This window comes from Rhipicephalus microplus, chromosome 1, assembly GCF_043290135.1.
Source record: "Rhipicephalus microplus isolate Deutch F79 chromosome 1, USDA_Rmic, whole genome shotgun sequence".
Lineage (NCBI taxonomy): Eukaryota > Metazoa > Arthropoda > Arachnida > Ixodida > Ixodidae > Rhipicephalus > Rhipicephalus microplus.
Window position 1 is genome coordinate 296,301,190 of NC_134700.1, and position 20,972 is coordinate 296,322,161.

At 44.1% G+C, this 20,972-nt stretch overlaps 1 protein-coding gene across 3 annotated transcripts in view; it reads right to left on the bottom strand.

The window, feature by feature from the left end:
* Positions 1 to 568: 568 nt before the first annotated feature.
* The window catches only part of Schip1 (Schwannomin interacting protein 1), a 181,001-nt gene continuing 160,597 nt past the window's right edge, over positions 569 to 20,972 (bottom strand). For all 3 annotated transcript variants that reach the window (XM_075865322.1, XM_037412208.2, XM_037412207.2), the window contains 3 exons: positions 12,645 to 12,756; positions 10,002 to 10,101; positions 569 to 711 (listed from right to left, as the gene is read on the bottom strand). In XM_075865322.1, the coding sequence (XP_075721437.1) occupies positions 636 to 711; positions 10,002 to 10,101; positions 12,645 to 12,756 (288 nt within the window). In that variant the 3' untranslated portion in view covers positions 569 to 635. The remainder of the gene's footprint in view (positions 712 to 10,001; positions 10,102 to 12,644; positions 12,757 to 20,972) is intronic.

Here is a 20,972-nt window from a genome sequence, read left to right on the forward strand (position 1 = left end):
TCAATACACTCCTATGAGTGCATCTTCACACAAACATTGCACAAAGTACACAGAACAATAACTAAACATGTAATGCGCTATCTTACACTCTACCTTGGAATTTACAGAGTGCAATTTACAATGAAATGGTCCTAAAGAAAAAAATATCAAAAAGAGAGTTGCGCTATGCAGCTGCAAACTTCCAACACAAAATGAGTAGACTGCTATTTATCCAAAACTAGTGACTAATGCCTGGCAATATTGTAGAGCAGCATTATCATATAAAAAACATGGCCCCAAGGAGCAAAGATGCTAACATGATATTCTTCCTATTAAAGTGCTGTCCGCTCACAGTTATCATGACAGCAAACAATGAAAACCCACCTGAAATCACACAATATTAGAGACAGTGAAACTAAAAACAGTGAACGCATACCTCGGTGTACTCAGGACATCAGGAAAGTACCAGCTCTCTGTGCGCAAAGTTTTTGAGTTTTGTTAGTTTCAGCAACTGCCTTCTGTGACATGGGCCAAAAAAAGAAGGAAAGAAGGATGAAAGAGAGCTTGCTCTATAAAAAAACAATAGATAATAGAAAACGCAACGTAGGCATGCCCCTTGGCACCCCTGAGAGCTGAAGGTGCGTCTCTCTTCCTTTCTATGGGATTGTCTTTGCCGGATGAGAGAGGGACACTGACGAGCCGTCACGAGATGCACTCATGTTTTTGGCTCCCCTACAAATAGAAAAAATATAGCAGGGTCAGGTCCAAGTTTACAAAAAAAAGTTTGCTGCAAAGGCGAAGCAATGAACGCGATAGCAACAAATCGGAAGGTCACGCACAGAATGGCAAGCAGATCAAAATGTTCCCCGTGTTCCTCATGCACAAATGACGCACGAAACGTACTCACAGGTACAGATGGACGCGAATAAGCGTCTCAGTTGTTACTTCGCTGTGTCTGAAAAGCGCGCCCTTTTCGCAAACAGAGACTGTGCAACGATTAGAGTGTCCTTTGTGTGTGGCCTTCATCCAGCATCATTAAAGTACACCTAAATGTCTTAGCAACAAGTAAAATGATAGAGCTAGTACCAGATATTAAATTGAACCTGCGCCACATGTATACATTTTGCTCCACATAGACCCAATCATAGATGCACCCGTTCGTCAATGTGAGTCGTGATGTTGAGCCCTTTCCTTTGATTATTGTTTCGACCGCCCAGCTTACTTTCAGAGTCGGCACGCATGCAGGAATGTGGTGGCACCTTGCAGCGGTCACTACGCAGCTCACGATGCTCCAATTAGCAAACGGTCGTGGACATTGGTTATATGGCACGGTCATTTGAGTATATGACATCATTTGTAGAGAAAAGAGGAAGTGATTTACAGCTGGCTTTGAGAATCGCAGTCACCGACGGATTTTTCGTACTCCAAAAATTCAAACTTGTGGCATACTTCGAACTTTACAAATGCACCACCAAGGTTTCAATTGCATTCATGCGTTTTCGCAACTGATTTATCAGACAAATTTAAGTTCCATAGTTCGATTTTCCGGACTAAATTGTTTGTTTTGAGCTATGCCACTCGATCTTGAAAGCCACCATGTTGCATTTTTGTTGGCTTGGTACAGTTTGGCTTGCAGTGGCTAGTTGTGTGGCTTCCAAGATAGGGCGCCAAAAGTTTTACAGTTTCGGAGGCCATGTCTGATCATCCTTGGCTAGAAAAATTGCAAAACTGTTCTTTTTCAGTCAACCTTATCATCATCATTATTATGCCGGTAAGTTGTATTTATTTTTTGGGTGTTTGTTTTTGTGGTCCTCATTGCGCATGTGCACATGTTAGTCGTGTCCAAGTGTGTCTGAGCCATTGCGCACATCACATGCTCGCTGCTGTTGCATATCATGCTCGCTGCTGTTCGCAATCGCTCGGTAGCACTTCGTAATCACGGTGCTTGGCTAGTGTTCTGGAACACGTGGGTTCAATCGCCGCCGCGACGGTATAGTGTTTTCATGGTGGCAAAGTGCTGTAGGCTCACGTAACTATGCGGCGGCGGTCCAAGTAAAAGAAGCCTAGACCATGTTGTCAAATTCCAGCAAGCAGGCAACATGTTGCATGCATCTTTTTGCGACCGGCATCAAGTTTAATTGTTAGCTTGGTTCCATGGAGCCACCAACTTTGCGGCCCACAAAGGTCGGTGGCACCGATTACCAACGTGCTTGCCAACGACGTTACCGTAGCCCAAAAAGAACCAAACTTGCTCGTCCCCAAGAAACGCATGATGCATGGCATTATTGGAAATTCATTTTAGGTTTTTATAATCGAAATAAACTTCACTTTCATGGCTGGACCATTTTTTCACTCTGTTCGATTTTTCCAACTATTTCACAGTCTCCGCCAGGTCCGGGAAATCGGTCTGCGACGGTGATTATGAATTCCAGCTTGCATGCTGTGGTATAATATCTTGCTCGCATGTTCACAGCAGCCTTGACTACTGATTGGCAGCATTTTCTGACCACTATAAAAAAAATGCCAGGCTTGTGCAGAATGCAGAGCACAGTCACAACGAAACCTACAAGAAAAACTTGGGAGAAGCATTTGCTACGCAGTGGGAGTAGTTAGGCACATAATGATGTAATTCTAAGCAAGAGGTCAATGAATGAATAACTATTCAGAAATATTCTGACCATGAACCAGCTACCAAGCCATGAGCCAGCTATCAAGAGCCCGTCTTTTCCCCGGAAATCAACTTATCTCAGCGAGCCACACCATTCATCACAACTGGACCAGTGCACGTGTGGTTCAACTTCCCTGCCGTCACCGCCGACATGGCGCTACGCTCTGTGACGTCATCATCGTTGGCACCTATAAACTCCGGCCCTCAGCGGTTCAACTTCAGTGGGCATGGCAAAATGCACCAAGCAGCAATGCTTACCAAGCTCTGTCACTTCGTTATGCAGGCAGTCCTTCTCGGAGGCTTGTTCTTCGAGCCCGCCAGCTATCAAGAGCCCGTCTTTTCCCCGGAAATCAACTTATCTCAGCGAGCCACACCATTCATCACAACTGGACCAGTGCACGTGTGGTTCAACTTCCCTGCCGTCACCGACGACATGGCGCTACGCTCTGTGACGTCACGTCATCATCGTTGGCACCTATAAACTCCGGCCCTCAGCGGTTCAACTTCAGTGGGCATGGCGAAATGCACCAAGCAGCAATGCTTACCAAGCTCTGTCACTTCGTTATGCAGGTTGGTTGTACGCATTCTTCTGTTTGTTCAAGCAACAGGTTCTTGGTTGTTGTGCCATGCCCACGCACCTGCCTCGGTATTTTATACGACTGTTTTTTTGTGTGCAAACTTATGCTCTGTGGCGATATTGAGTCAAACCCTGGACCCGATATTCAAAAAATACTAGATAAGGTTTTGGAAGGGCAGAAAGAAATTCTGAAGAGTATCTCTGATATAAAATCGGAACAAAACGCCCAACGGGAAACATTCACAGCTGTCCTTCAAAAAGTTTCTAACCTAGAAACGCTTCTTAACACCATGAACAAATCTACTTGCAAGATCGATAACTTTGATACAAGTTTAAATGAACTAAAAACATCGGTAGCAGATCAGTCGGAGAAGATAGTCGATATTGAAGACCGTAGTCGGCGATCAAACCTAATAGTGTACGGCCTCACTGAAAAACCCAACGAAACTGAGGCCGTCTTAAGAAAAGAAGTAGTGGATGAACTGTTTTGTAAAAAACTTAATGTATCCTGCAACTCGATTGGTCGTATACATAGACTTGGTAGACAAGCTGGAAATCGTCCCGTAATCATGTATTTTCAGGACTTCACGGAAAAACAAGAAATATTAAAAAACGCAAAAAAACTCAAAGGAACTGAAATCTACATTCAAAACGATTACTCCCGTTGCACACTGCGTCGATGTAAACTACTGTGGGAAAGTGGAAAAATTTACAAAGCGAATGGGAAAAAGCCATATCTTGTACACGATAAGTTACGGATCGATGACGACACTTTTATGTGGGACGATAGCAAGAACATGCGCGTGAAGGTTTTAACCGTTCCAAAGCCGACACCAGTTTCAAGCACAGTTAGTGCATGACAAGCCCTTCGCCGATGTAATCAAAATTTGCGCCTCCTTAATATTAATGCTCAAAGCATTGTTAGCAAAACTGTGGAACTCGAAAGTATCTTGTTAACCTACGCACCCCACATCACCGTTCTTACGGAAACTTGGTTAAACGATAATCATTCTGATGAAGATATAGTACCGGAAAGCTACAAAACAATTAGACGAGATAGACCGAATAGAGGTGGTGGTGTCGCTGTTGTCTTGAATACTCACACAACCACTATTCTTTTAGATCAAATAGAAGATCATGAAAGCTTATGCCTACAGTTAAACGTTTTTGGAAATACAATTATCTTAATTGCCGTTTACCGTCCCCCGTCTTCAGAAGTAGAATTTTTAACCAAGCTTTATGATTACTCACTCAAGCATTCCAAAAACCACTTGATTATTGCCGGTGATTTTACTCTCCCGAACATCAACTGGGCTAAGTTACGCTCTCCATGTTTTAGCGATCAAGTTGTTTTTGATATTATGTTGGCGTGTGATCTTGATCAAGCAGTAGGAACTCCAACACGCGTTCAGGAAAATACGGCATCCATTCTTGATCTCGTTTTTCATAGTAAAAGTTTCTCCAATGTATATGTATCTGTAGAATACGGTCTGTCCGACCATAAGCTTGTCCTTTTCTCATGTTCTGTAGTAGATATATCCGACCAGGTGCCCTTACAGCGAAAAATGTTTAAAGACTTTAGTAGGGCTAATGATGAATCTATTCTCGACTATCTCGATTTGTCTTTCGACGGTTTTTCAGGCAATGATGCTAATTATCTGTGGAAAAAGTTCCGGTCGCTGTGTGAGTTTTGCCTCGAAAACTTCATTCCAAACAAAGCTAAAAAGTCAAACCACAGAAACCCTTGGATAACCAGAGAAATTATTCATTTAACGCGCAAGGTTAAGAAAACGAAAAGGCGGCAACAGAAAGGCCCGCTGTTTCAAAAGTTAGAAGATACACTTGCTAATAATATACGCGCAGCTAAACTTCATTACTTCTCGGTGACCCTGCCACAGTTCCTAAAAAGTGATCCGGCAAAACTCTGGCGCAAACTTCAGCCTAAGAAACAAAAATTAGTCGAATGTATTAAGCTCGGAGACGAGATTATTCAAGATTCTAAGCAAATCGCGACTGAATTTAACCGCTATTTCCACTCAGTGTTTTCTGACCCGTCCGTGTGTGCCAATTCAAATGATAACGGTATTAAGGTTGATCCAGATTTCATAACATTTGAAGGCATATTTGCCATGCTTCTTAATATCAAATCTAAAACATCATGTGGCCCAGACAACATCCCTAATGTATTTCTTCGTCGCTACGCCGAGTCACTTGCACGTTTCCTGGTTGAAATTTTTCGCTCGTCCTTGTCGCAAGGCATTGTCCCGAAAGACTGGCTCATCGCCCGGGTGGTCCCAGTGTTTAAAAAAGGAGATAATGCCATCGTAACAAACTATAGGCCCATATCACTAACTGTGTCGTGTTGTAAACTCATGGAGCACATTATTTCGAACTACATTTTGAACTTCTTAGATGAGCGTAATATTCTGTCACCATTTCAGCATGGGTTTCGTAAGGGCCTTTCTACCACTACTCAGCTTATCACTTCTATTCATTTGTTCTCTGCTGTAATTGACAAATCAGACCAAACCGATGTAGTTTTCATAGATTTCAGTAAAGCCTTCGACAGAATTTCCCATTCAAAGTTAATTTTCAAGCTTAATTTACTGGGTCTTCCATCTACAATCGTAAACTGGATAAAATCTTACCTGCATTCCCGCGTTCAATCTGTAGATATAAATGGCTCTCATTCAGACTTCCTTCCTGTTAACTCCGGCGTCCCCCAGGGAAGTGTTCTGGGACCATTACTTTTCCTGATTTATATTAACGATGTAGTATCATGTGTTAAAGAAGGCGTTGAAATACGATTATTTGCAGATGACTGTTTGTTATCCAGCACAATTAATTCTTCTAATGATCAGCAAATTCTAAACGATAGCCTTGACGCAATAAATAATTGGTGCGACCTTTGGGACATGAAACTAAATACTGAGAAAACCGTATTTATGCGTATTACTAACAAAAAGCAACCATATGAACATCAGTACACAATCAATGGTCTTCCTATCTCGCGAACTGATAGCTTTGAATATCTTGGCGTTACAATTACTAGTAATCTAACATGGTCCTCCCACATTCTTAAAGTATGCGCCTCAGCACGACGAAAACTAGGCTTACTAAGACATAAACTGAAAAATTCGCCTGCGAACATAAAGCTTCTTGCGTATAACTCAATAGTACGACCATGCCTTGAATACGCATGCATAGTCTGGGATCCACATACTACAAAAGACATTGACAATCTCGAAAAAATCCAAAGATTAGCCGTCCGCTTAATTTACAACCAATACCGCCGTTATGACTCCCCGACAGAACTAATGCAGATGAATAAAATCCCTACTTTGGAATCTTGACGCAAAATGAATAGGCTAAAATTTCTTTTCCAATTATCACACGGGAATATCAGACTCGAAACATCGGCCTTCCTGACTCCGTTATCATCGCGTCCCACCAGGAATTACCATTCTGCAAAGTTCTCGCCTATCACAGCGCGCACTAACAATTTTAAGTATTCTTTTTTTCCCCGCACTATAACCGACTGGAATAACCTCCCTCATGAAATTCTTTCATCTGACAATGTGCTGAAATCTATTGATCAAATGTTTGACTTGTAAAATTATGTATTAATATTTTACAGTGTTTTCAAAATATTTTGTATTGTCCTGTTTATTGTTTTTACCTCGCCAAAGATTGTATAATTGTTCTAACGGCTCTGTAACACCCCCACTCCTGCTTGGGCCCATTTGTGGCCTGCAGTATTGTATAAATAAATAAAATAAAATACCAAATCTGAGCCCTCAGCAATGCATAGAATTGTAATATCTCCATTTTTTTTTACCTAGTATAACAACTTAAGAAATTTCATTTGGCTGTCTCACTACCACAGTCGCTTACAGATTTTTCAGACTCCTAAAATTCGGACTTGTTGGATACACTCAAACCTAATTATAACTAAACAGGATATAATGAAATAATGGATATAACGAAGTAAATGAAATTCCCCTTGAAAGCTCCGTTGAGAACAATACATTTTAAACCTCAATGTAACGAAGTAAAATTGACTGGTAAATGGATATAATGAAGTAAATTAGTCAATCAAATAGTCTATAAAAAACTACCATTATGTGTTAAGTATATCGTTTTCTGCGGAGTTTGAAGCTCGTTGGGCGCGGCTATTTCAAAATCCCCGCGCCGACCTTACAGCCACGCCATGCGCGGCCGAGAGAGCCCTCCTCCTCACACAGCCAGTGGAGAGGATTGAGGAAGCGCTCAGCGTGTCACATGACTAAGAAGCGGCGCCGTGGTGCAAAGCGATTTCCCTCCCACTCAACACACGATAGGTAAGCTTCAGAAGACTTACATTTATTCACAAATCAGAGGACATCCGTCATTAGTTGAAGTAAGCGGTGATGCGGGTCTGCACGCGTTTGCCTTGCAGCGAGTCAATCAATTTCGCATGTAGTTTGCGAAGCATAGTAGCGCGCGGCTAAGTCCACTACGAACGCTCTCTAAAGACGACGGCAACAACTGCGTCTCCGCTGCTACCCTCTTCACAGAGAAAGGAGGACCCTCCGCGACAGCTTTTTTGTTTCCTCTCTCTCTCCGCACGTGTCCTTTAAAGGAGAAGGGTCTCTACGTGCAGAGATAGAAAAGAGAGAAGCGTGGCACAGGCGCGTCGCAGATCGCATTTGAGAAAGAGCAAACAATCTGCCACAGTCTTTTTTTTGCTTTTCTTTTTTTCCTTCTTTGCGTGCAGCATTGAGAAATGCCGCCCCGGGTTTGGGCAAGATGCTGAGAGCATTTTCGGAGCACGGCATGTGCGAATTAACCGTCGCTGGTGCTTGCGCGTTCGAATTACATGATGTTTTCACCGATTCGAATACACATAGCTTTCATGGGACCACAGCGAGAGTTCAAATTAACTGGAAGTTCAAATTAAGCGTGTTCAAATTAATGAGACTCAACTGTGTTTACTTTCCATCGCATGCGTGGTCGCGTAGCGGTACATCAGGCCGCTAGGCGGTTTCCTTCTTTGCATGCTTGTAGGTGTGCGACCATCTGAGTACACACTGCCACAAACTGTTATAACTAATATAACGAAATAATTGTGGCTCCCCTTCAACTTTGTTATAACGAGGTTTGAGTGTATTTCGGACTCCACATATGCACCGTCAAAGTTCCTATTGCAGTGATGTATTTTCGTGATCGATTCTTCGGACAAATTTATGTTCCAAAGTTTGATTTTACGGGCAAAACCATTTGTTTTTAGCTATGCTACTCAATCTTGAAAGCTGCCATGTTGAAATTCTTGTTGGCTTGGTCGTGTTCGGCTTGAAATGACCAGTTGTGTGGCCTCCAACATTGAAAGCACGCACATCCTTCTAGTTTTCAAGGCCATGTCTGACCTTTCATGACTAGCAAAACGGTAAAACTTTTCTTTTTCGGTCAGTGTAACTGTCATAATTACTATGCTGGTAGGTTGCTTTTTTTTCCTGGGCATTTGTTTTTCTGGTCGTCATTGTGCACATGGTCGTATTAGTGGTGTGTCAAGAGTGAGCCATCTTGCGTGTCACATGCTCGCTGCTGTTCACGATTGCTGTCACGGTGCTCAGCGAATGACCTGATAGAGGCGGGTTCGCTTGCAGCCACGACGGTAGCGTTTTGATGGTGGCAAAATGCTGGAGGCTCACGTACCATGTGGTGTCGGTGCAGGTAAAAGAAGCCTTGACCGTGTTGTTAAATCCCACTAACCAGGTGAGATGTTGCACAAATCTTTTTGCGACCAGCATCAAGGTTTGTTTGCTTGGTTCCATAAAGCCACCAACTTTGCCGCCCGCAAAACTCAGTGGCAGCAATTGCCAACGCACTTGCAAACGATTTTACCGTAGCCAAAATAAATCCCAATTTGTTCGTCTCCAAGAACAGCATGCAGCTTAGCGTTATTGGGGATCTTTGTTAGGCCTTTTTAATCCAAATAAACTTTATTTTCACGGCATAACCATTTTTTAGACTGTTCAATATTTGAGACTGTTTGGCGGTCCCCACCAGGTCCGGAAAATCGTTCGAAGACTGTACAAGCCAAAAAATCTATGCTAAGAAGCTGCACTAAATATGCATTTGTGACAGGTGTCTTCTATTACCTAAAGCAGAGTGTTCACCCTCAGTGGCTGCAGAGTGGTTGAATGATGTCGTGTTGCTAAGAATGTGGGTTCAAACACGATTACTGGCCATGATGGCTGCATTTATTGGGGGTGAATTGAAAAAAAAAAAAAAGCATGCTTGCTAATGTTTGGTCGCATGTTAAAGAACATCAGGTGATAAAAATTAATTTACAGCCATTCACCACAGTGTGCCTCATCATAATATTGTGGCTTTTACTATGCAGAAGCCGAAAATTCAACTTTAAAATGGCAGTCTCACTAGACTGGTATTTTCTCAAGTTAACATCACCTAAGATATGCACTGCAATGAACTGCTGTGGCAGCAGACATTCACTCGTGCAACAAGATGGCTGACCCTTTAGTAAAAGCTTGCGAAACTACAAAGTGTGGAAAAGATGCAGACAGAAAGTCTTTACACCCAGTTCTTGTAAACTTCATAGTTCAGTGGTTCTGTCCACCTCTACGTACCAGGAGAGACCACGTAATTTGAGCTATACTGGCAAACATTGCTGGTAATCTTCAATTTTTCATATAACATAAAGAGTTTACAAAGGTTTCAAGCATAAAGTTATCAGCAGAGACCGCATGCTTAACATAAACAAAAAGGTTTACTCACAAGTATCTTGTCATGTCTTCAATATCAACAAGCATGGAGTCCTGCTCCATATGAAGATCATCTCTCTCCAGCAAAAACTTGACCAGATCTTCATTGTGACCTAGGAATAATAGAAAAGAATAAAGTCATTGATAAGATTATTTCAAAATCACTTTGAAAAAAATGAAAGAAACAGCAAAGTGGGCAGCTACCATCACAGTAGTGTTGGTATAAGCATAGGAGACATGAAGCTGCAAACAAAACGATTTATTGATGTTGGAATGAAAATTGATGTGATACCACTATACAAGATGACTGTCTTCTTCTACACGATATGTGTTATATACTACACAGCATTAAACAATTTTCAGAGAAAAAAAAACATAAGAGGAGTATGCGCAGAACATGGCTCTCCAAAGGCTACAATGGTGTTTTTGAAAGACTGTGAGCATGATTACGAAAACTAAGTTCTAAGCAGGTTTGTTGAAAAAAGAAAGGATGAAAAACAAGGCATTGATAAAAGGAGTTTTTGGCATGCATATTTGAAAGCCCCGAAGGGGAAATGAACAATACACACATATGTATATAAATTGCGCATAGATTGTCCAAGTTTTCGTCTCCTGTAGCACAGGTGAAGTTTGTAGACGACAAGTATCTTCCAGTTCAGATCTCACCACTGATACACACTGCTTTGTTAAAACAAAAGGTTACTAATGGGTCCTCTTGCAGTGATTGCTCTTGCATCCTGTTATGAACAGCTAGACAACATTTATTAAAACACCAAGGAGTCAAGAAAAAAGGGAGTTGATTTAATGGAGCACAAAAAAATTCATACTGATACACCATAGATGCAGTAAAAGCACAAAACACATTAGAGTAGTTCTAGAGCAGAATTTATCCTTACGCACCATGTTGCATAATAGGAGAATAGAACCTGAGTTACTGAAAGAAATTTGGCGAGGTTATAAAAATAGGAAGCAGTCAAGCGCATCGATAAGCAAGCTCTTTCAGCATGCCTAGACAGCAGTTCATGTGACTTTGTAAGTAATGAAAGAGGTGTCCCTGTTCATTATTATTGAAATCATGAAGTACTATTTACCACAAATATGAAAGAGCTTTTAGCACCAATCACTAAGAATTAGGCCACAAATTTGCTCATTTTTTGAAGATAACAGCCCTAATATTTCTCATTTGTTTTCCTTACCATTAGCCAAACCTTGGTGTTTCAAGATATATCTAGTGAATGAGGATTCTTGTGATAGCCTTGCAGAGAGAACTGGAAACTTAGTCAGGAAAAGCATGTGACAAATTAGCAGCTATATTTCCCTTTAATGCATAAACAACTACAGATATATATAAAAAGAACGAAAGCAGATGAACAGACAACCGGCTGCAAGCTGGAGCTGCTTCACATGATGCATGAGTAGCTTGGGTGGAAGTGTATTCACACAAAATTGCCCCTGGGAATACTATGAGCCAACCACGCTTACAGCTATAGCAGCAGATGTAAAACACTATTTACCACATAAGCCTTAATTTCAACAGCCAGCCAGCCGTCCCTGGTGGTAGTGTCGACCATCATAGAAGTCAGCTATTGCCTGTGACAGTACTCGCAAGCTGCCACAAAAGGAGACTATCTTATCGCATTAGGAGTCAAGTTTCCAGCTAGTAGTGCTTGCATGGTATGGCATTAGGTGTCAAACCATGTGAATTGCATGCATTACATGACAGGGGCACTTTAATAGGCTCAATTGCACTTTGCAGAGGTTTGGTTGAACCACAGCATGCTCCATGTCACAAGTAGCCAGATGCTCGGTACACCCATTGTGGTAGCCCTGAAAACTCTGTTTAGACTGCCATGACTATTCAATGCTTGTTATGGTGCCTCTTTACGTGATGGTGTACCGCTGCTAGAATGTAGAACGCATGCGACTGCAACCAAGAAACTTTGACCTTAGGAGTGTGCTGTGCAGAGAGAAGCACGAACTGCACATCCTCTCTGTAATCGGACGAACAGTGCAGTTTGTGCACTAGAGAAGGACATGAAAAACTTTGCTGAAGTGTTAAATGACAAGCTCGGAAAACGCAGAACTTATCGCTAGGACCAGTGGTTCTCGGCCATGGATGTGTCGGGGACCCCTTGGGTACTGGTGGAAGTGATGGAGGCCCCCTTGCAGAAGAGGGCAGGGAGGGGGGTTTCGTAGGTAAATTGAAATGCAACAGGTGCCTTTTATTGCTATCAAAAACATCAAACTAACGTGCCACATCCCTTCATTTTGGACAGTTAATTAATACGTGGCGCATTCACGCTTAAAGAAAAATGCAGGTGAAGGTTTCGCGGATCATAGAAATGGCTTCGCAGACCCCCCTTTGAGAACCACTGGCTTAGACGGTTGCTATGCTGTATATTCCATAAAAACCTTGTCTTCGTAATGTGTCTTACATAATATGCCAATATTAACAAAGACAAGCTTTTCACTGCAGAGAAATAAATCGGCAGATGCTTACCTTAACTTGTCAAAATGTTTTCCCATACCATTCAATTGGGCCAACTAAATACCTTAATTTCAGTGCCATTTTTATGGTACCCATAACATAGATTTGTTGCTGCTAATAAAATCTGAACAACACTTTTAAAAAGTGCAGCAGACACACAGAACTTACTTTCAATTTGTGAGTGGAGGTCATTCACAATCACTTGCAGCTGTGCCACGTTCATGTCATTCAGCATCTGTCGGCTTAGCCGATGGCGGCTGTCAGGAAAAGAAATTCCAACCTGGAACATAACAATGTGCAAATTCAACTCAGCTCCGAAAGCTTCTTGGAAGTAGAATTGTAGCACAGAGAAACATGAACATCTAGAATGCAGTGGAAGCAATAAAATTTACATGGCCACCACTAAAGACTACCTAGACTGACACTTCACAAAAGAAAGTCACCACATCATATACATGCCATATAAGTTTTGAAAATTGTTAGATCAAGAAAAGCCAAATGCAGTGTGTAATTACACAGGCACACTTCTAGATTGAGAAGTAGCTGAAAAAGAAAAACTGAAGAAACCAAACTTCGAGTTGAACGCGATAGTGATATCCCTTACCTGTAGTGCATACTTCAACTACTTGGTGCACACTTTTTATCGAATGATGTTACTCCAGAAGTGTAAATTGTGGATTAATACAATGCAATCATTAAAGTTACAAGTGACTTGTGTCAGTTTGGTGAGTCTGAGAGTCCTAGTGAGTCCACTTCAAGAAATTTTGGGGAGTTCGAGTCAGAATGAGTCCTGTTGACAAACATTTTGGGGAACCTGAGTCTGAGCCTGATGTCACAAAATGAGCGCTCAAAAAAGGGCGCGCCGCCAAATTCTCGCGACGAAGCGCCGAGAGGTCAACGATAAAAAAAAGAAAAGAAAGAAAACAAGCATCCAAAGACTCCCGGGGCGCGCGTCCCTCTCCCCTCGGAAGCATGGATTCGCCGACGGGCCTCCTCGCGTCGGCGGCCGAGCAGGCCCTAGAAGATTCTCGATGGAAAGGGGCGTGGTGATGCCGGGTTACGGCATCCGTCGCGGACGGCCCTCGTACCGTCTCGCACTTTCCCCAGGCCTTCGCTGCGCATCGCGCCGACGAAATGATGAGAATTTTCTGGAATGGCGCGCGGAGGGTATTTAACCGAGCAGCGGGGATGGGAGACCAGGAGAAGACGGAAGTTAGCGCCAGAGCGCGTAGGGATTCCGCCGTGTAGTCGGCGAAGGTTTTGTCCGTAGTGACAAAGCAGGAGAAGAAGAGGATTTCCACCTGAGGGGTGAAGGCTCGAGCTACAGGAAGAGCGTGTGTCTACCGCTATCGAGCGAAGACGCGTGGCAACCGCTGGGTGTGTGAAGCCGACGTGTTTCCGGCGAAGAAGTTTGGTGCTTGGTGAGCGGCCAATTGAAGACGCGAGGTTTCCTGGAAGAGAAACTTCGGGGGCGAAGACGCGAGGTTTCCTGGAAGAGAAACTTCGGGGGCAGCGGAACGACAACAACGCTGGACTTTGAGTGAGTGATTCTCGGAAGAGTATCATCCAGACTTTTGTTCCAAGAACTTTGGACTGAATAGGTTTTCTATATCTTTAGTCTTTAAGTTTCTTGGTTGTCCAATGCAGGAGACTGCATTGTAGTGCGTATTGTTGTCTGTGTCCGTTGTTTTGAGTGTGGCTGATTGTACTGTGTAGTACGTTGTTTGATTGGTGACATATTGTATGCAACTATTGTGGAGTGTGCATACTTGTGTATTGTTTTTGATCTGCCATTATTGAGAATATAATTTTGTTTTGTTTATCAACTCTCGGCTCTGACTTGTTCTTTCGGCCACAGCCAGCGTCCGCTGGCGCGCCAAAAAGGACCACTTCTAAATTGTCCACGCTTTCGTGGTGCGGTTCGGGGGGCCGATACTTCGGCCCTTGGAATTAGCCCGGCGATCGCCTCCCGATCAACGGGACCTGTGACACCTGAGTGAGCCTCGCTGAGCAATATTTCAGTGAGTGAGTTCGGGTGAGTCCGGTCAAGTTATATTCTGGTGATTCTGAGTGAGTGAGTCTATTTGAGTCCGAGTGTGACTGAGTTTGGTTTGAGAGATATTTCGCGAGTGTGAGTCCAAGTGCGTCTGCTTCAACAAAATTTTGGCGGGTCTGAGTCCGAGTCAGTTCTTAGCGAAAAATATATTTATTTAGTGAGCCTGAGTGAGTTCCATTTATTTTGCCGACCTATGCATGACTGTTCCTTCGCCAACAAAACAACAAGGACAAGCAATGATGCTTTTACAAAAGTCACAGCTTTGCCACAAAGGTGAAGCAATGAACGCGATAGCAACAAATCGGAAGGTCACGTGCAGATGGCAAGCAGATCAAAATGTTCCCAGCATTTCTCATGCACAAATGACGCACAAAACATACTCACAGGTACAGATGAATGCGAATAAGCATCTCAGTTATTACTTCGACGTGTCTCAAAAACACGCTCTTTTCGCAAACGGAGGCTGTGCAATGATTGCCGTGACCTTTGTGCGCCCCGTAACTACAACAGAATCGTTCCAGTGCAAGCCCAGCGCCAGCCAAGACATATGATTCTCTCCGCCGGGAAATACAGGCGCGCTAAAGATCGTTTACTCTCCTCCTCTCCGTGGGCCAAAGTACGCGCGAGATGAAAGCCGCTGCACTCTCATTGCGCCATCTTGCTGATAATGCTGAAAACACGATAGAACCCCCCCCTCCCGAGATGCCTGCCAACAGTGGTAAGTAGTAGATATAAATAACTTGCAGTTTGAACGACGAAGGAGGTACCCCTCGGTGGCTAAGTGGTTAACGCTTTGCTTTCCTTACGTGGAGGTCCCACATTCGATTTTGCACACTAGAGTCGTTTTTCTGAATTTTTTTTTTCTTTCTTGTCTTTTCATATATATAGATACGTATACATATAGGGTGCATGACATCGACGCCAACGCCGGCGGCGAAATACAGCCGAGAGTGTCCATATAATTGCTATCGCAATAATAAATGTGCTTCCATGTATATGCTCCGACTAACAACTGTCCCAGCTCGACACTTAAAGCGCGCTGTTCAAACAGAAAAAAAGATGCACGAAGCGAGCACACAAGTATACACAGGACAAGCCCGAACAGCTGTCACAATTCTTCCTGCATCATGTGTAAGCAGCGTGCTACTTTCGTAAATGCGGCCGCAGTAGTGTGCAAAGTGACCTTAATTCTCTCCAGAATTGCGAGTCTGTTAAGCACGCATGCAGAAGAGACCACGCTCCGTGGAGGCGACAACCTTAAGAGTGCGCCCAATGCTAAACCCAATGTGAGCTCGCCGCGCCTTCTTGCCACTGGTAACGAAAACGCACTAAAGTTTCGAAGCTCAGAGGATTACCAAACAGTGTATGGTGTATATAAATGGCTTGCCATTAGCACTCCAGACATTGTACGCTTCGTGGCATAGTGGTTATCGCCGCGCGCCCAGCATCGAGAGGTTGCTGGTTTAATTTCGTGCGACAAATGCTTGCCTTCTGGCCTTCTTTTCTTTGCAACCTCTTAGTATATATTTTTCAACATCACTTTTCAGACAGAAGTAAGTCAGCAAAGCCATGGTGGATTCTGGCATAAAACACTTTCGTGTTAGAAAAGGCCAGGCCTGGGCGAAAGGCGCAGCACAGTCACAGCAAAAGCTAGAAGATGGGCCTTTCAGAGCCCTTTCTTAACTTCTAACCACTCACTGGGTAACTGCTGCAAGCACACCTGCTGAATACCCACAACGGCATTTATAATAAATTTCTGGATAGTAGGCCAGTATTCGCTACGCTATCCTTCGTCATTCTTCTGGAAAACATGGTATTGGCTAAAAATTTGCAATAACATTTGTGCCCATTGTTCATTAAGTAAATGACAACGATGAGGAATTATGCCTGAATTGGGTATTTCCACAGTTATTAGGTGATCAAGAACAATCATTTGTAATGGGTTGGAGCATTGGACAACCCACTCTTTACACTATTAGCATTGCGTGATGCATGGTTGTTCTTTTGCTGTTCTAAAAAGCTTTATTGCTTATATAAAACCCTTAACTGCTTTGAACGAGCAGAGCTCATTCTGCCAAAACTGTCACCAAACTGCTTCAGACAAGTTGAACTCGCCCTTGCAGAATAAATACTCCCCTCTAGCTTTCAGGTGAAGAAGCGTACATTTACAGCTAACATTGCGTGTCATCCACCAGGTGGCAGCTTTTTCTTGAGGATTTATTTTTCTCCTGCGGTTTTCGTAGGGAAAGACAGCATTCGGTGGCAGCGACACATGCATAACTGGCTCGTGAACACGAAAAAAAAAAGCTAAATTATTTTAGCAACATACTCGGAGTGATGGCAATTCGGGAAAAGGTATTTATTGTGTGCCAGAAGTGAAGACAGCGATGACAGTGAATTGAGGAGCTGCTTCGGTGATGACGAAGACAGCTGGAGCGCGAACATTGCCAGTGCCGGCCAGTGAAGCCGCCTTGCATTATTCCACGTTTTGAAATTTTCCACGCAGCCCTGAAACTTCCCGAGTAAGATACCCCAAGGATGCTTAGTCTATAGAAGTTAAGAAAGATGTGGCATCTGTAAATGTTTGGTTTATAAGGTTTTTCAATTTCATAAGCAGCAGGTAGCTGGTTTTTATGTATTGTTCAAAAATAAACTTTATTCTGTTGATTTGACGAAGTACGTGAGGAAAACAATTTTTCATCATCAACTACCTACTTTTTTCGTAAAATCAGATTCGAAATCAGCAATAAAAGAAATACACACTTTTTGACTGGAAACTGAAAAGGAAAAATGAGCAGTTAAGACGTTAACGCGATTCCTTTCCCGACATCAAGCCTGCCTAAGGCAAGTTTACGAACATCTTCTAAGCACCAGCGTGGCTCGCTGGTAGAATAATGGGCTAGCACGCAGCGAACCTGGATTCGAGCCCCCACTGTGTTCTTGGTACTAGGTTTTTTTTTAATTTCCTGTGAAAGGTTATGAACACCTGCGGCGGTGGCGGACAACTACGATGCCATGCGTCACCCGAGTTTTGACCTCATAACAGCTGTCGCTGTAAAACAATCTCAAATATGCATGTACACCTCACCTTATTCTAATGGTGCCACCACTTGAAAATGAAGCAGATGTGTCCTTCATCTCCATTACAAAGAAGCAAAACATTAGGTCCACAATTAAGGGGGGACGCGGCCCTTGAAAACCGAAAAATCGCGAAAAAGTCGGTTTTTGAAAAACCACATTTTTGGGTTGTATGTCTCATAAGCTACCTATTCTGTAATTATCAGCACCTAATTCAACCGCAAAGTGCAAAAAAAAAATACTATTTTCGAGGCCGCCGCGGCGTCCAAAACAGGCGCAAATCCCGAAATCAAACCAAACTTTGCGCGCGCGCCATTCCCGGACCATGCGGTCGTCCCGCGCCATCTTGGTGTTGTTTTGACCGTGAATTCTTTCTCTCTCGTTCGCCGCCTTGCAAAATGGCGTCGGCAGCACAGTTGAGACGCTATTGGCGTTTTCCCGCGATGCAATGCGGAGCGCTGATTGGCTAGAGCAGCGCATTCATATCTCGCGGGAGAAACCGTGCCCGCCATTGGCTGCTGTGCAGCAGCGGGGGCGGTCGCTGCTCTCGGTGGCGCGTCCAGCGCGCTCGCTTCGTTGTTGCTCTCTGCTCCGTCCGCCTCGACAGACGTCTGCTTACGAGCCGCTCTTCGCCTTGTGCTATCTTTTCGATCATTTTCTCTCGTTTTTTTTTTCTTTTTGCACTAGTTTTGTGCCTTTCGTCTTTGTTGTTGCGGGCGATGCCGGCAACGAAGCCGAAGTCAGTGCGGAAGTCCGGTGCGCGGAGGCGCGCTATGCGGCTTGTACGATCATCGAAATTCCGCTATTCTGCTGCGGGTGCCGACTGCGTAGACGCTTGCAGCGACGGAACTGTGTTGTCGGCTGTCGCCAGTCGAGAATCCGACACCTCGAGTGTGGCTGGAGCAGTAAATGCACCGAGTGTTTCCGAGATCGCCGGGCTCGACACGTGCTCCGAATCGATGCCATCCAGTGTGACACCGAGTGCTTCTGATATCGCCGGACCCAGCACTTCGTCTGAATCGGTGCCGCCATCGAGCGTGAGTGGACCGTCGCTTCATCTGCGGACGCGTTTCCTAACGAAGGAAGAAATCGATGCGAATGCGAAACGTCGTGACGCCGTTCGCGCTGAACTCGAGTCTACGCCGGCGACGCAGAAGAAATTTCAACTGATGCAGCCGGCTCTTGCACCTGCAGTGACAAGTGAGGGCCAACATTTATCGCTCGTTCAAATGAACATCTTTAACGTCGTGCTCAGCCGCACAGTGTGCAAAGAATGTTTGAAAGGCGCTATGACTGTCCGAGAGAGCACCAAGCTTGGACTTGCAACAAAACTTGAAGTCGTGTGCGCCTCTTGTGGCACCGTCGATAAATTATGGACATCACCCCGCAAAAAGGACACGCAGGCCTTCGATGTAAATGTCCGCGCCATAATGGCTATAAAGCAAATAGGCAAGGGGCAAACAGCTCTTAATGACTTTTGGGCTGCCATGAACGTCTCTTACAGAGGTCTTCACCACAAGACGTTTCAAAAGCACTTGAAAGAGACGTTCAGGAAGCCAGAGGCCACCGCTTTGGAGAAGTTTTATGCTGATTCTGCCACAGCAGTGATCAAAACATATAAAGAAATGGACCCCAGCTTCTGCAAGGACACCACCGTAGTGTACGATGGCACATGGCATAAGCGGGGTCACACATCACACATCGGAGTGTGATCGGTAATTGACTTCTTTACAGGTCTCATCTTGGATGCTGTAGTTCTTTCAAACCACTGCCTTGGATGCCAAACAGGGCCCAAACCTGGAGATGCAGCATACGAAAGCTGGCAGAAGCACCACATTTGCCAGAAAAACACAGACGCAAAATCGGGAAGCATGGAAGTGGAGGCAGGCTTGACTCTCTTTGGGCGGTCTGTATCCAAGCATGGCCTGCGGTACACCACTCTTGTGTCCGACGGAGACAGCCGTACCTTCGCTGCCCTCACAGAAGAGAATGTGTACGGGCTAGTGCCAATTGTAAAAGAAGAACGTCTGAACCATGTTCAGGAAAGGATTGGAAGTGCTCTTCGAAACATTGTGCAGAAAAGTGATAAGCCACTGAGTGGGAAGGGGAAGCTGACTAAAGCCCTCATTGAAAAGCTGACAGGATATTATGGTTGGGCCCTGAGAAACAATTCAACTGACCTAACAGCCATGCAGCGTGCAGTGATGGCAACATATCACCACGTCACATCGACTGACCAGGACCCTCACCATGAACTTTGCCCAGAGGGGGCTCAATCGTGGTGCCGCCATAGAGCTGCAGAGGCAAAGCGTGAGCCACAGCCAAAACATAAACACAGCCTACCGGACTATGTCGCTGCAGCTATGCTGCCCATCTACGAAAGACTGTCACAAAAGTCGCTTCTTCAGCGCTGCCTGGGAGCGAAGACGCAAAATGCATCAGAATCATTCCACTCCATTCTGTGGTCTCTGATGCCGAAGGAACAACACTCATCCTTGATCGCGGTAGAAACAGCACTGCATGAAGCAGTGCTGCGCTACAATGCCGGCTGCTGCAAAGCAACCCAAGTGATATCGGACTCCATTGGACTTCAACCAGGTCATCTGGCCATCCAGCGAGCTCGTGAAAAAGACGCTTTACGCCTAAAAAAGAATTCTAAAAGACACCAAGAGAAGATGGAGGCCAGGCAAAAGAAGAAAAGAGTGCGCCAGGACACTTCTAGCTACTGTGCTGGAGCTTTTTGAAGAAAACACGTGTTTTGAACTTTCTCGGCCTGTTTTCTCAGAATGGATTTTTTTGCTGGTTGTGGTGCTGAGGAAAGCAAGAACTCGAAAACCGTTCATCAGATTTGTGTGCCGTTTTTTTTTATTCTGTTCCTGAATGACCTTGCAAGGGCGTAACAAGCTCCTTTTTTTGAAAATTGGTGCTGTTACTTTATAATAAACAATTAATTTTTGATGAATCTGGTCATTACTGGTTACATCAAATTCAAAGTTGCGTGAAAATTTGGGGGGGGGGGGGGGGGGAAATTAAAAAAAAACGGCTTTGTAGCGCCCTGGGATAGCTATCAAGGAATGACCACAATGAATTTCAGCTTTCTACTATGTCCTGGGATTTCTCACGACTCTTCCTCAGGCACCCATGTGAAGCACCCAGTTAAACCTCAATAACTCTGGAACTAAGAAACACAGCTTCGTGAAACTTGGCAGTTGTGCTAGTTTTATTGTAGTGAACAACCCCTGAAAGTTTCATCCAGATATCTTAAAAAATAAAAAAGTTCGGTCTCCAGGGTAGCCTCCCCCCTTAATGCTGATTTCTCATGATGCATTTTCCTGCATACCTAATCATACTCTGTCTTCCTA